The sequence below is a fragment of the Carcharodon carcharias genome, chromosome 1, assembly GCF_017639515.1.
Source record: "Carcharodon carcharias isolate sCarCar2 chromosome 1, sCarCar2.pri, whole genome shotgun sequence".
NCBI classification, from domain to species: Eukaryota; Metazoa; Chordata; class Chondrichthyes; order Lamniformes; family Lamnidae; genus Carcharodon; species Carcharodon carcharias.
Window position 1 is genome coordinate 197,963,509 of NC_054467.1, and position 13,248 is coordinate 197,976,756.

A 13,248-nucleotide genomic window follows, 5' to 3' on the forward strand; every position below is an offset into this window, starting at 1 on the left:
ACTGAAGACTTGTGCTCCAGAACTTGCTGCACCCCTAGCCAAGCTGTTCCAGTACAGCTACAACACTAGCAACTACCTGGCAATGTGGAAAACTGCCCTGGTATGTCCTGTACACAAAAACAGGACAAATCCAACCCGCCCAATTACCGCCCCATCAGTCTACTCTCCATCATCAGTAAAGTGATGGAAGGGGTCATCGACAGTGCTATCGAGCAGTATTTACTGGGCAATTACCTGTTACTGATGCTCAGTATGTGCCAGGGCTAGTCAGCTCCTGACCTCATTGCAGCCTTAGTGCAAACATGGACAAAAGGGCTGAACTCATGAGGTGAGGTGAGAGTGACTGCCCTTGACGTCAAGGCAGCATTTGTCTGCAAGTGGCATCAAGGAGTCCTAGTAAAACTGGAGTCAATGGCAATGAGGGGGAAAACTCTCCACTGGTTGGAGTTACACCTAGCACAAAAAAAGATGGTTGTGGTTGTTGGAAGTCAATCAACTCAGTTCCAGAACATCACTGCAGGAGTTCCTTAGGGTAGTGTCCTTGTCTGGGTTCCTGAGGTGGTTAAATGTTCCAACCATTAAAAATTGAAAGGAAGGTTGTGGGGTCCTTTGTCCTAGCAGACAAATTGACTCTGATTGGCCAACCTGGGTTAGGAAATGCAGATGGTCTTTGTATAGTTCTCTTTGAATTTTGTCTGAGCAGCCCACAGAGGTGTCTTAATATCACTTCAGAGATAACAAGGTGTGAGTTTCCCAGATAGTGCCAGAAAGCTCCTTTAGCTCAAGGGTCACAGACAGACATAGCTTCAACCATTTTAAAAGGCCATTAAAAGATCTTTTCTATGTTTCTAAAATTTTAAAAACCGGACAAAGACCTTTTAAAATGCTCAAGAAGAAAGATGGTTGTTAGAAGCCAATCATCTCAGCTCCAGGACATTACTGCAGGAGTTCCTCAGGGTAGTGACTTCAGCCCAACCATCTTCAGCTGCTTCATCAATGACCTTCCTTCCATCATAAGGTCAGAAGTGGGGATGCTCGCTGATTGCAAAATGTTCAGCTTGTTTCATGACTCCTCAGATAGTAAAGCAGTCCATGTCCAAATCAGAAAGACCTGGACAATATCCAAGCTTGGGCTGACAAGTGGCAAGTAACATTTGTGCCACCCAAGTGCCAGGCAATGACCATCTCCAACAAGAGAGACTCTAACCATTGCCCCTCAACATTCAACGGCATTACCATCACTGAATCCTCCACTATCAATATCCGGGGAGTTACCATTGACCAGAAACTGAACTGGACTAGCCATAGAAATACAGTGGCTACAAGAGTGGGTCAGAGGCCTGAATGCTGCGATGAGTAACTCACCTCCTGACTCTCCAAAGCCTGTCACCATCAACAAGTCAGGAGTGGAGTCACTCCACTTGCCTGGATGAGTGTAGCTCCCACAACACTCAAGAACATTGACACCATCCAGGACAAAGCAGCCCACTTGATTAGCACCACATCCACAAACATTGACTTCCTCCACCACCAATGCACAGTAGCAGCAGTGTGTACCATCTACAAGATGCACTGCAGGAATTCGCCAAGCCTCCTTCGACAGCACCTTCCAAACCCACGACCACTACCATCTAGAAGGACAAGGGCAGTAGATACAGGGGAACACCACCAACTGGAAGTTCCTCTCCAAGTCACTCACCCTCCTGACTTTGAAATATATCACCATTCCTTCACTGTCGCTGGGTCAAAATCCTGGAACTCCCTTCCTGACAGCATTGCCTACACCACATGGACTGCAGCAGTTCAAGAAAGCATCTCACCACCACCTTCTCAAGGGCAGCTAGGGATGGGCAATAAAGACTGGCCCAGCCAGCAAAGCCCACATCCTGTGAATGAATAAAAAAGAAATAGTTAGGGCCCAAGCACTGTTCCCTGTGGTACCGCACTAGTCACCAGATGCTTCGAAAAAGACCCATTTATTCATTCTCTGTGACCTGTCTGCTAAACAATTCTCAATCCATGCCAATTTATTACTCCCAACCCCGTGTGTTTTAATTTTGCACACTAACCTCTTCAGTGGGACTTTATCAAAAGCTTTCTGAAAATCCAAATACACCACATCCACTGGTTCTCCCTTAGCTATTCAGCCAGTTACGCCTTCAAAGACTCCAGTAGGTTTGTCAAATATGATTCCCCTTTCATAAACCCGTGTTGACTCTGTTTAATCCCATTAATTTTTTCTAAGTATCCTGTTATCACACCCTTCAGTCTAACGTTTTCCCTACTACTGATGTTGGGTTAACTGGTCTGTAATATGCTGTTTTCTCCTTCCCTCCTTTTTTAAATAGTAGGGTTACATTTGCCACCCTCCAATCTGCTGGGACTGTTCCAGAATCTACAGAATTTTGGAAGGTGACAACCAACACACCCACTATTTCCATGGCCACCTCCTTTAGATGTAGATTAAAGGCTTTGTGGATTTATTTGCTTTCAGTCTCATTAATTTCTCCAGCACTATTGTTGTGGTAATACTTAGTCCCTTCACAAAATAAATTTGAACTGAATCTGAAATATCAGTAAACAATAGAGTTTCTTAAGCTAGGTTCTTAAGCTTACACCACAGGTACTGCAGCCGCTCAAAAAGGCAGTTCACCACCACCTTCTCAAGGGTAATTAGGGATGGACAATAAATGCCGGCCTCACCAGCAAAGCCCACATCCTGTAAATTAATACAAAAAACAAGTGGGTTCTGTCCCCTTGCAAAGATGTTTTTTTAACAGTAAACATTGATCATAAATCAAGCACAAATTCAATTCACATTTAATTTTGCACACTGACCTCTTCAGTGGGACTTTATCAAAAGCTTTCTGAAAAGCTTTCTGAAAATCCAAATACACCACATCCACTGAATTTTCCCAGCACTGTAATTGGAGATGGATGGAACCACAAAAATCGGAGGAACCATGTCAGGACAGCTCTCCTATGCATTCCGGCCTCCATAGAACTTTCCCAGGGAATGCAGACCTCCCCCCCACCAACCCCCCCCGCTGCCATCCCCCCACCACAGCATGCAGAGGCCATTGGCTCAATGGAAGCGGCCCACAATTGGCAGGTCAGGGGATATTGGAGCCAGAGGCTCCCTCCTCCAATGACAGAGCCACGGGTGGGAAAAGCCAGTTAGGAGATCACCTCCTGGAAGATTGCACCACTGGTCTTGCTTCTGGCAAGTTCAGGCACGGAACCCTCATTTGGTCTTAATGTCAGGGTCTCAAAGCTCTAACCGAGCTGAGAAAATTGAGCTTATTAAGCAATGCTGATTGCAATCACAATGCTGTCACTAGGGGGAGACACAGTCTGACAACCACAAACTTTCCTCAGTGAGAAGGCGAGCAATCCAAAAGCCAGGTACTGTGTTGCTGAATATTAGTGGGGTCACAAGGTGATAGACATGTTGTACCTCTGCTTTGATCTGCCAAATGTAGGTGCCTTAGAGCTGGGTAAGTAAGATGTGCAGGACTGTTTCATGGCCAGTTTCTGATTTGAAGCAAACTGCAGTTCTCAGATTGTAGTCCTACCCACTGTTGGCCAACATATTTATATCAGTTGAACTCCAAACATTGAATGGGATGAAACAGGTTCAAGTCGCTTGTGAAAAGCACACATGCTGGGCCAAGGAAAATGGAGGGGAGGGTAATCAGGCCAAAGAAGTGGAGGGTGATCATAAGTTCTAAGACTTCATTTTCAAAATGAGATTCCTTGCTCACTCATTTTCCCACCTGTTTTCTCCGTTCTTTTCTTGAAGGTAATAAGTACAGTGTCATGGCTTCTGGTGCCTCAGCCAAAACAAATTATTCACATAGGAGCCTTGAAGGTGAATGTCAGCGACCTTTTAATACATAGAGGGCATCACAGCTAATCATGTTCATGTTCTCACACAACATCCAGCAGGGCTTATTGGATAGTGAGCAGAAGCAAGCCCTTTGCTGATTTTTCTTTTCCTTTTTTAGCCCACTGGCATAACACTAATTGGTTATAACACTGATTCAGCTTCAGAAGCTGGTTTAGCACAGACAAGAAGTTAAGAGCCTTCTGGTCTACATGCCTTAGTATTACGCCAGGCCTTTAATGCAAAACACCTTTAATATAATGGCCATCAATGCATATAACTCTTATCTGTTCTTTCTTTCTTCCATGGGGTCTGGGCATCATTGGAAAAGCCAGCATTTGCTGCCCATCCCTAATTGCCACAACTGGGTAGCTTATGAGGCCGTTTCAGCAGGCATTTAAGAGTCAACCACTGTTATAGATTTGATCTTCCTGGCAATTTTTCTTGGTGGACACATCTTTATTTACAAGACAGCAGTAGCAACTACATGTGTGCATCAAACTCTACAACGAAAGAAGAACTCTCCCCTGGAGGTTCCCTGCGCTGCTAACCCATTGGTTTACATAAATCATGTGATCTTACAGCACAGGATTATTCTTAAAGCTACAATCCTACATTTATCAGAACTATAATTACTACATTCCTCCCCTCTAAAATCTTTTGTACATTTTGTATTTACAAGGATATTTATCTCATCACATTCCAATATTTACACAGGTCATGAAATTACAAGTTCAGTCTTTCAGATGGTTTCCTGATCCATGTGGAACATCGTAGCTCCATGACTTCAGATTCTTTTGCAGGAACCACATTCTCTGGAACTGCATTAACATCAGGTACCTCATGAGGCACATGCAGCTCATTGTCTTCCACTCCAACAGAGACATCAGGAATGTCAGTCCTTGGTTAAGCAACTTCAACAGGAAGCACTGGTTCAGGAATGGTTATAGGTGGAACATCATTTTGTTGGGGTATCTCCCTTCTTCTTAAATGATCCACATGCTTACAGGTGATCCAGCCCTCCACTTCCATGTGGTACGACAATGGTCCAGTCACAGAGCTTACTTTACAGGTAACCGCGTTGGTCCTCCACCAAAATTCTTTACATACACTGCTTCTCTAACAGTAAATTGGCGCTCACGACAATGCAAATCATGAGTCACTTTTTGGTTCCCTTGACTTTCCTCCACCTTCCCCTCCAAATTGGGAAGTATCAGGCTTAGCCTTATTCGAAGACAGTAATTCTGCAGGCATTGCTCCTGTCGTTGTGTGGGTGGTTGTTTGTAGTGAAATAGGAAACCAGAAAGTTCACTTTCCAACGATTCTCCTGTTAACTTTTTCATTCCCACCTTAAAAGCTTGTACTGCTCTTTCAGCCAGTCAGTTAGATAACGGATGGTACGGAGCAGTCTTCACGTGGTTAATACCATTGATGCTGACAAATTGCTGAAACTCAGCTCTCGTAAGTGCAGTATCATTAACTGAGACCATTATCTCTGGCAATCCATGGATGGCGAAGCTCTGGCGTAGTTTTTCTATAGTAGTGCCTGACATTGGCGACCTTACCTCATAAATGTCTAATCACTTGGAATAAGCATCTATAATCAGTAGAAACATGGTTCCAAGGAAAGGGCCAACGTAATCTATTTGCAATCTCATCCAGGGTCTACCAGGCCATTCCCATGGGTGTAATGGGGCTGCCAGCAGCAACTTTAGTAGCTATTGATATTTCGCACAGTGTTTTACCAACTTTTCAGTATCGCTGTCCATCCCCAGCCACCCAATATGACTTTGTGCTATCACCTTCAGTCGTGAGATTCCTGGATGGGCAATGTTTAGTTCTACTAAGAGTGGTTCCCTTCCTTGTGAAGGAACTACTACTTGTGCACCCCATAATAGAACACCATTTTGCCTGCTCATCGCGTCTTCGGTTGAAAAATGGCTTCAATTCTTCAGAGACTGGTTCCTGGGATCAATATGTAACTCTTGGTCTCTCACTCAAGACAGGACTAGATCGTGATTCGTCCAGTTTCTTATCTGTCTGGCATAGACTGGTGATCCAGGAAATTCATCACTAATACGAGCTCTTGGGGAATTGGGATGTGGTCATTGTTCTCTTGCAAAGGAAGGCGATTTACGGCATTAGCATTGACGATATGAATCCCTGGTCTATGTACAAAGGTGTATGGATATGCTGCCAAAATTAGGGCCCACCTTTGTATTCCTGCAGAGGCTATGGGAGGTATAGCCTATTCCTCACTAAACAGACCCAAAAGTAGTTTGTGGTCTAATACTATCGTGAAATGTCAGCCATGCACATATTGGTGGATTTTTCTTTTACCCCAAAGCTAATTGACAAATAAGTGACTTCCTTTTTGATCTGAAAATATCCTTTTTCAGCTGTGGTAAGCGTCTTGGATACATATCCCATCGGCCTCTCTGTACTGTCATCCATCTTGTGAGATAGTGCCACTCCCACTCCATAGGGGGACGCCTCGCAGTTTAACACCAATTCCTTTGATGGGTCATAATGCACTAACAAATTTGAAGAGTGCAAGAGCTGTTTTCCTTTCATGACGGCTTCTTCTTGGGGTGACTCCCAAACACAACACTAGTCTTTCTTTAGCAGTGAACCATTGATAAATTTGGTAGAAATCGGCCATAATAATTTACCATCCCTAAAAATGATTTAAGTTCAGAGACGTTCTTAGGTGTGGGTACTCTCTGATTGCTTTAACCTTCTCTTCAACAGGGTGGAACCTTTGGGCATCTACCCAGTGGCCCAAATAAGTGACTTCATTTGCCTGAAAAGTGCATTTTTTCTTTTTTAGGTACACTCCTGCTTCTAAAAATCATTTCAGGACTTCCTCTAGATTAGCCAATTGTTCCTTTTCTGTGAATCCAGTTATCAGTACATCATCTAGGTAGACCACAACCTGAGGCAGTCCCTGCAGTAAACTCTCCATTGTCCTCTGAAAAATAGCACAGGCTGAGGAAACACCGAAGGGTAGGCGTGTATATTGATGTAACCCTTTGTGGGTAGTTATGGCCACAAATTCTCAGGAGGCATTATCCAGTTCCAGTTGCTGCTATGCATGACTCATGTCAAGTTTTGTATATGTTGTTCTTCCTGCTAGTTTGGCACAGAGGTCTACAACCTTGGGAATAGGGTACCTGTCCATTTTGATTGCTTTGTTGTCAGTTAGTTTATAGTCCCCACAGATCCAGACAGTCTGGTCTGGTTTAAGGACAGGGATTATGGGTGCTGCCCACTCTGAGAACTGAACCACTTTTAGAACACCCAGCCTCTCTAGCAGCTCAACTCAGCATCAACCTTCTCTCTCAGGGCATATGGCACCGGTCTTGCTTTCAAGAAGCAAGGGGTTGCTTCTGGGTCCATGTAAATCTTGGCCTGTAGGCCTTGGATTTTTCCCAGTTCATCCTTGAAGGTGGTGTCATTTTTCTTAGCAGCTCTGGCAGTCCACCTGCTCGCCACTGGAATATTTCGGACCAGTTTAATTTAACCTATTTCAACCAATTAGAAGGCTTGGTTCTTTACCTTCTACCACCATCACTGGTAGCTGTGTCGAATGGTTTCTATAATGAACAGTTGTTCTGGTCATACCTTTTACTTGGATTTCTTTGCCTGTGTATGTTTTCAACTTGGCAGTCACTTATTCCAAATTTAATTGTTGATCCCTTTACTTAAATACCTGAAAGTGTGTTCTTGTATTACGGTAATGGAAGCACTCATGTCTACTTCCATTTTTAAGAGTTTACCAGTCACTTGCACTGTGACAATAATTGGCTCTGTCTTCCCAACTTTCATGTTGAATAATGAATAAATGTCAGAATTGGTTGTTTCAGGCTCTTCTACTATAGACTTCATTGGACTTCGGCTGATGTCTGGAAGCCTGTTTAAATCTTGCTTTGCAATGTTTCAATATGTGTCCACTTCTGTGACAAAAATAACACTCCACCTTTTTAAATTGCCAATCGTTAGGAGTGTGATTGTTTCCACATCAATAAAAATTAGTTTTCAACTTTGCTGCTAAGCTGTTTCCTCTTATTTTTCGGTTGGCGGGGGCTGTTTCTCACTTCACAGCGGAGTCCGGGCTTTTCGCGTCACTTTCGGTTGACTGTTCACACCTAACTAGGAGAACTGCACCACTTTGTGCCCCTTGAATTGATTGTGAAGCCCTTACAGTAATTTCCTTTGCTAGTGCTATTTCTAATGCTTTCTTAAAATCTAGATCCCACTTCAACCAGCAATCTTCACTGAATAGTGTCCTCTTGCACATCACATACCAAATAATTCCTGAGCATGTCATTCAGGATTTCACTGAAATCACAATATTCCGTTAGTTGTTTTAATCTTGCCACGTAAGTAGCAATGGTCTTCCCCAGGACTCTATTCCGTGAATTGAACCTGAACCTCAGCATTGTAACTGAAGACTTGGATTGAAAATGTCCCTTAATGAGGTCTACTAATTCACTGAAAGTCTTGGAATCTGGGGCACTGGGGGCCATCAAGCTTCAACAAATACCTAGGAGAATCACTCTCCTCTTTTCCTCCCCCATGATTTCATTGGGTTGAAAGTAGAATGCAAGACATTCTATATATTGAGACCAGTCATTTGTGGCTGGCTCAAAGGGATCAATTCTGCCAAACTGTGGCATTTCGGATGAGTATATCTTCCTTTCTTTTTAATAAACGTAGATACTCACAATCACTGGGCAAGGTACACCATTGGATCTGATTTATCCTTGTCGCCAGTTTGTTATAGGGTTGATCTCCCAGGCAACTTTTCTTGGTGGACACATATAACTTTATTTACAAGACAGCAGCAGCAACTATATATGTGCATCAAACCATATAACTAAAAAAGAACTCTCTCCACGCTGCTATTGGTTTTCATAGATCATGTGATCTTACAGCACAGGATTATTCTTAAAGCTACAGTCCTATGTTTATCAAAACTATAATTATTACAACCACATTGGTGTGGGTCAGGACTCACATGTAGGCCAGACCAGGTAAGGATGACAGATTTTGTTCCCTGAAGGGCGTTAGTGAACCAGGTGGGTTTTTGTGATAATAAATGATAATTTCATGGTCACCATTACTGACACTAGCTTTATATTCCAGATTAATTAATTGCATTTAAATTCTACCAGCTGCCATGGTGGGATTTGAACCCATGTTCCCATTAGCCTGTGACTGTGGATTACTAGCCCAGTGACATGAGCACCATGCCACCATCTATTGGAGTATTTCTTATGGAAGAGAAAGAGCAACAAAATTATATACGCTTATATTTTGAACATAAGCCACATTTTCAATTGGGTGAACCCACATTCTTCGTAAAAACCTAGCAATTTTTCTCTTTCTCATTCCTTTCACAGTAATTTTTTGCTTCCTATTACAAACTATGTATTTCTTACCTCTTATAGATCAAACACTGAAAGAGGACAGAAGGTAATTTATAAACCTGCTGCTACAATGGAGGCATGAGATCGCAGTGAATAAGTTTACCATTTGGAAATCTGGAATTGAACATGGGTATTAGAGCAGACATTACTGATTCCTCAAGAGCAAATTACCTGCTTATTATCTGCGGTCTTCAGAACTTCGGATGTCTCTCGATGCAATTTGATCTGGCTTCTGAATAACAATTATTCTGTGCAGTATTAGGAAGAAGTAAAGTTTTAATAAATACTGCATCATAGCATGTTGTGATCTGAGCGCAATGTAAAGAAATGTGGTAGCTAAAGAGTAGAGCAGCACTAGGGATGAGCAATAAATGCTGGCCCGGCCAGCGAAGCCCACATCCCGTGAATGAAGAAAAAAAAATTCCACTGAAGTTATTGGTTTTTCAGATACTAGAAGCATGGTAAACAATTTTGATCAGTTGTATAAAACAGTTAACTTTAAATGAATTATTGAGTGCTTGTGTTTTTTCTACATTAAGTATCAAGTTACGTAATATTATGGGCTGTATTGTCACACACATATTTGATGATGGTGGGAAAAGGAATATTATTGATGAGCACATGGGCATATTTACTGATTGTGATTACACAAATGGGCTCTTATGTAATCTGTCTGGTGGTGAAGTGTAATTTTGTGACAGGGAGAAAAATGATGTGCACAAAAATATATTTATACTTTTAAGTTTTGAACTGATATTTTATAAAGTGATATAAAGTCTACTAACCTATGCTAGAAGAAGTGGCAGGATGTCATAGAGAGACCTTTTTAAAAGCATTATTGTGAACCATAAATGGCAGCAGTTAGCAACTACATCTCAATTACAGTCTAAAATAAAGCGTCTTCTTTGGAGTAAAGGAAAACAATGATCACAATTCGATAGAGAAGACCCTGTCCCTCAGGTACTAATACATCAACTTGCATTTCCAAAGTGCCTTCAACAACAAAAAAGTCCCAAGGGCCTTCACAAATTCATCTAGAAAGAGAAATAAGCTCCAAAGAGAGAAAGTTTAGGAGGGTTGGCCACAAGTCTGATCATAAAAAATGGCTTTTCAGGAGGCTTACAAAGAGAGAGGGAGAAGTGATGCAATGAATGATTTCAGGGACAGAGTTTTTAAAATTCATTTATGGCATGTGGTGTCTTTGGCAAGGCCAGTGTTTATTGTCCACCCTAATTGTGCTTGAGAAGTTGATAGTGAGTGGCCTTCACAAACCACAGCAGTCTGCAATAAAGGGAAGGAATTTCAGAAATTTGGCACAGTGACAATGAAGGAGTAGCAACATAATTCCAATCAGGATGATATGTGATTTGGATGGGAACTTGCTGTTCCTTTGCACTTGTCTTTCAAGGTGCTAGAGGTCATAGGTTTGTAGTGTACTGTCGGAGGAGGCTTGACAAGTTGTTGCAATGCATCTTGTAGATGGTACACACTGCTGCCACTATGCATGGGTGGTGGAGGGGGTGAATGTTTGTAGATGGGCTGTTAATCAAGCGAACTGCTTTGTCCTAGATGTTGTCGAGCTTCTTGAGTGTTGGTGGAGTTGCACTCATCCAGGCAAGTGAAGAGTATTCCATCACACTCCTGACTTTTGCCTTCTAGATGGTAGACAAGCTTTGGGGAGTCAGGAGGTGAGTTACTCACCGCAGAATTGCCAGCTTCAGAACTGCCCTTGTAGCCACAGTATTTATATGGCTGGTCCAGTCAAGTTGCTGGTCAATGGTAGCCCTCAGGATGTTGATACTGGGGTTTCAGTGATGGTAATGCAATTGAAAGTCAAGGGGGGAAGGTTAGATTCTGCCTTGTTGGAGATGGTCATTGCTTAGCAATTGTCTGGTGCGAATGTTACTTGCCACTCAATTTTGTACAGGTCATTTTGCAAGTGGGCACAGGCTGCTTCAATATTTGAGGAGTTGTGAATGGAACTGTGCAATATTCAGCAAACATCTCCATTTCTGACCTTGTATTGGAGTCACTGATGAATCAGCTGAAGACGGTTGGGCCTAGGACACTACGCTGAGGAACTCCTGCAGTGATGGCCTGGAGCTGAGATGATTGGCTTCCAACAAATACAACTTTCTTCCTTTGTGCTAGGTATGATTCCAGCCAGTGGAGAGCTTTCCCCATTGATTCTCATTGACTTTAGTTTATCTTGGGCTCCTTGATGCCACATTTGGTCAAAAGTTGCCTTGATGTCAAGGGCATTTACATTCTCCCTACCTTTGGAATTCATGTCCTTTGCCCAAGAATGCAATGAGATCTGGAGTGGAGTGGGCCAAGATGGCTCAAGGCCCTGTCACTAATGGATGGGAAAAATGAAGACGGGAACATGCAAAAGACTGTGGCGAGGGTGGATACAAGGCTGGAGGAGGTTGCAGAGGTAAGATGAGAAAAGTTGAGGATGGATCAGGATGAGGAGTTTAAATTTAATATTTTGGGGGCAGGGAGCAAAAACTCAGGGTGATTGGCTGAATTAGGAGTAGCTTTAATTAATTATGCTGCTTCCTCAGTTTGTTACTTGACGTGGATTTTAAGGGACATTTTAAAGGAGCTATCTCTGAGCAGAATTTCAAAATTAAACAAATGGTTCAGCTTTTCAAAATAAAAGGTGATTCATGCCAAAATTAGTGATTGTGGATGAATAAAGCATTCAACAAATAAAATTCACTTCCTGAAAAGTGTCCTAAAGTAATTCATTTTTGCTTACAATTTTACATTTACCTCAAATAATATGGGCATCGAGATGATCAAGTGAGAAAAGAGCAGATACATTGGGCTGAAGTTTAACCTGGACGAAAGCATTGGTTTGGGAAAGGATGTGGATGAATGCAGGGGTTAAAAACTGGGAGAAATGGCGGTGCAACAGGAACCTGACACGCCTGGCATTTAACTCAAATGCATTAGACTGTGAGCACACCACTTCCTCAAGAGAGACCAGGTTGCCCATTCTCATATGCTAACTGCTCTTATGATTGGAATGGATGATGGAGCATGCCCCTGCTTACTCTCTCCCTGGAAGACAGCAGCACCTCGGTGGACTACAACATCTCCACCCACACCCCATTCCCCCATTCCCGCCCTCTGCCACCCTCCCCTCATATTTAGGGTGGACTCCTCCAATCTCTCTGTGATTGTGTTGAGTCCAATTTGAAGGTTAATGATTCTCGTGTTTATCCATGGCCTCCGGGTGCAGCATCGATGCCCAGCTGAGCAGAGCTTGGAGACGGCTGAGTTCTATAACATAGACCCTCCGCTGCTGTCCCTGTCTCAGCCATCTGCTCTCACTCACTTGTAAACTGTGAGCCAGCAGGTGAAAATGTTACTGGCCCCATCAAGTATCTGATCTTGTGCATGATCTGCTCCAGTCCTGTCAGTGCACCCTCAGAAGGACACTGCACCTCTAATGACCCATTCTCCACCACATCTACCTACTCTTGCTGCACATATAAAGGGCCTGTGGCAGATAAAAGACACAAATTTGTCATGACAAAAATATCATGATGAAAACGATCATATTTCATGCGCTGTTGAAATCACTGAGTGTTTTATAACGTGTGTGGTTTTTATTTAATTATGTCACCAGGTAGTTGGGAATTCCCCATCTCCCCAAGTTTGACAGCTAGGGCCTGCACTGCATTAACTCCACTCATCTCCACTGTCTCCTCCTCTAGTTGTGAGCTGTGTGTTCTGTGGAGGCCCCCCTACTGTTCTCTGCCTGCCCCTGGTGTCCTGTGCTCTCTTCTGCTAAGGGGGGAAGAAGTGATTGTAATGGCATATGTTCATCTAATGGATAGAGTGCATTTTGTGATGATGACCATGAGGGCGGCATGACATTGCACTAGAGTGAGAGTAAGTGGGAGTAGTGGAGGTATA

The 13,248-nt window shown here is 43.0% G+C and overlaps 1 protein-coding gene across 2 annotated transcripts in view; it reads left to right on the top strand.

Moving 5' to 3' along the window:
- Window positions 1-9,821, top strand: part of ca9 (carbonic anhydrase IX) — a 132,568-nt gene extending 122,747 nt beyond the window's left edge. For both annotated transcript variants that reach the window (XM_041195565.1, XM_041195574.1), the window contains exon 12: window positions 9,340-9,821. In XM_041195565.1, coding sequence (XP_041051499.1) covers window positions 9,340-9,400 — 61 coding nt within the window. In that variant the 3' untranslated portion in view covers window positions 9,401-9,821. The remainder of the gene's footprint in view (window positions 1-9,339) is intronic.
- Window positions 9,822-13,248: the final 3,427 nt, after the last annotated feature.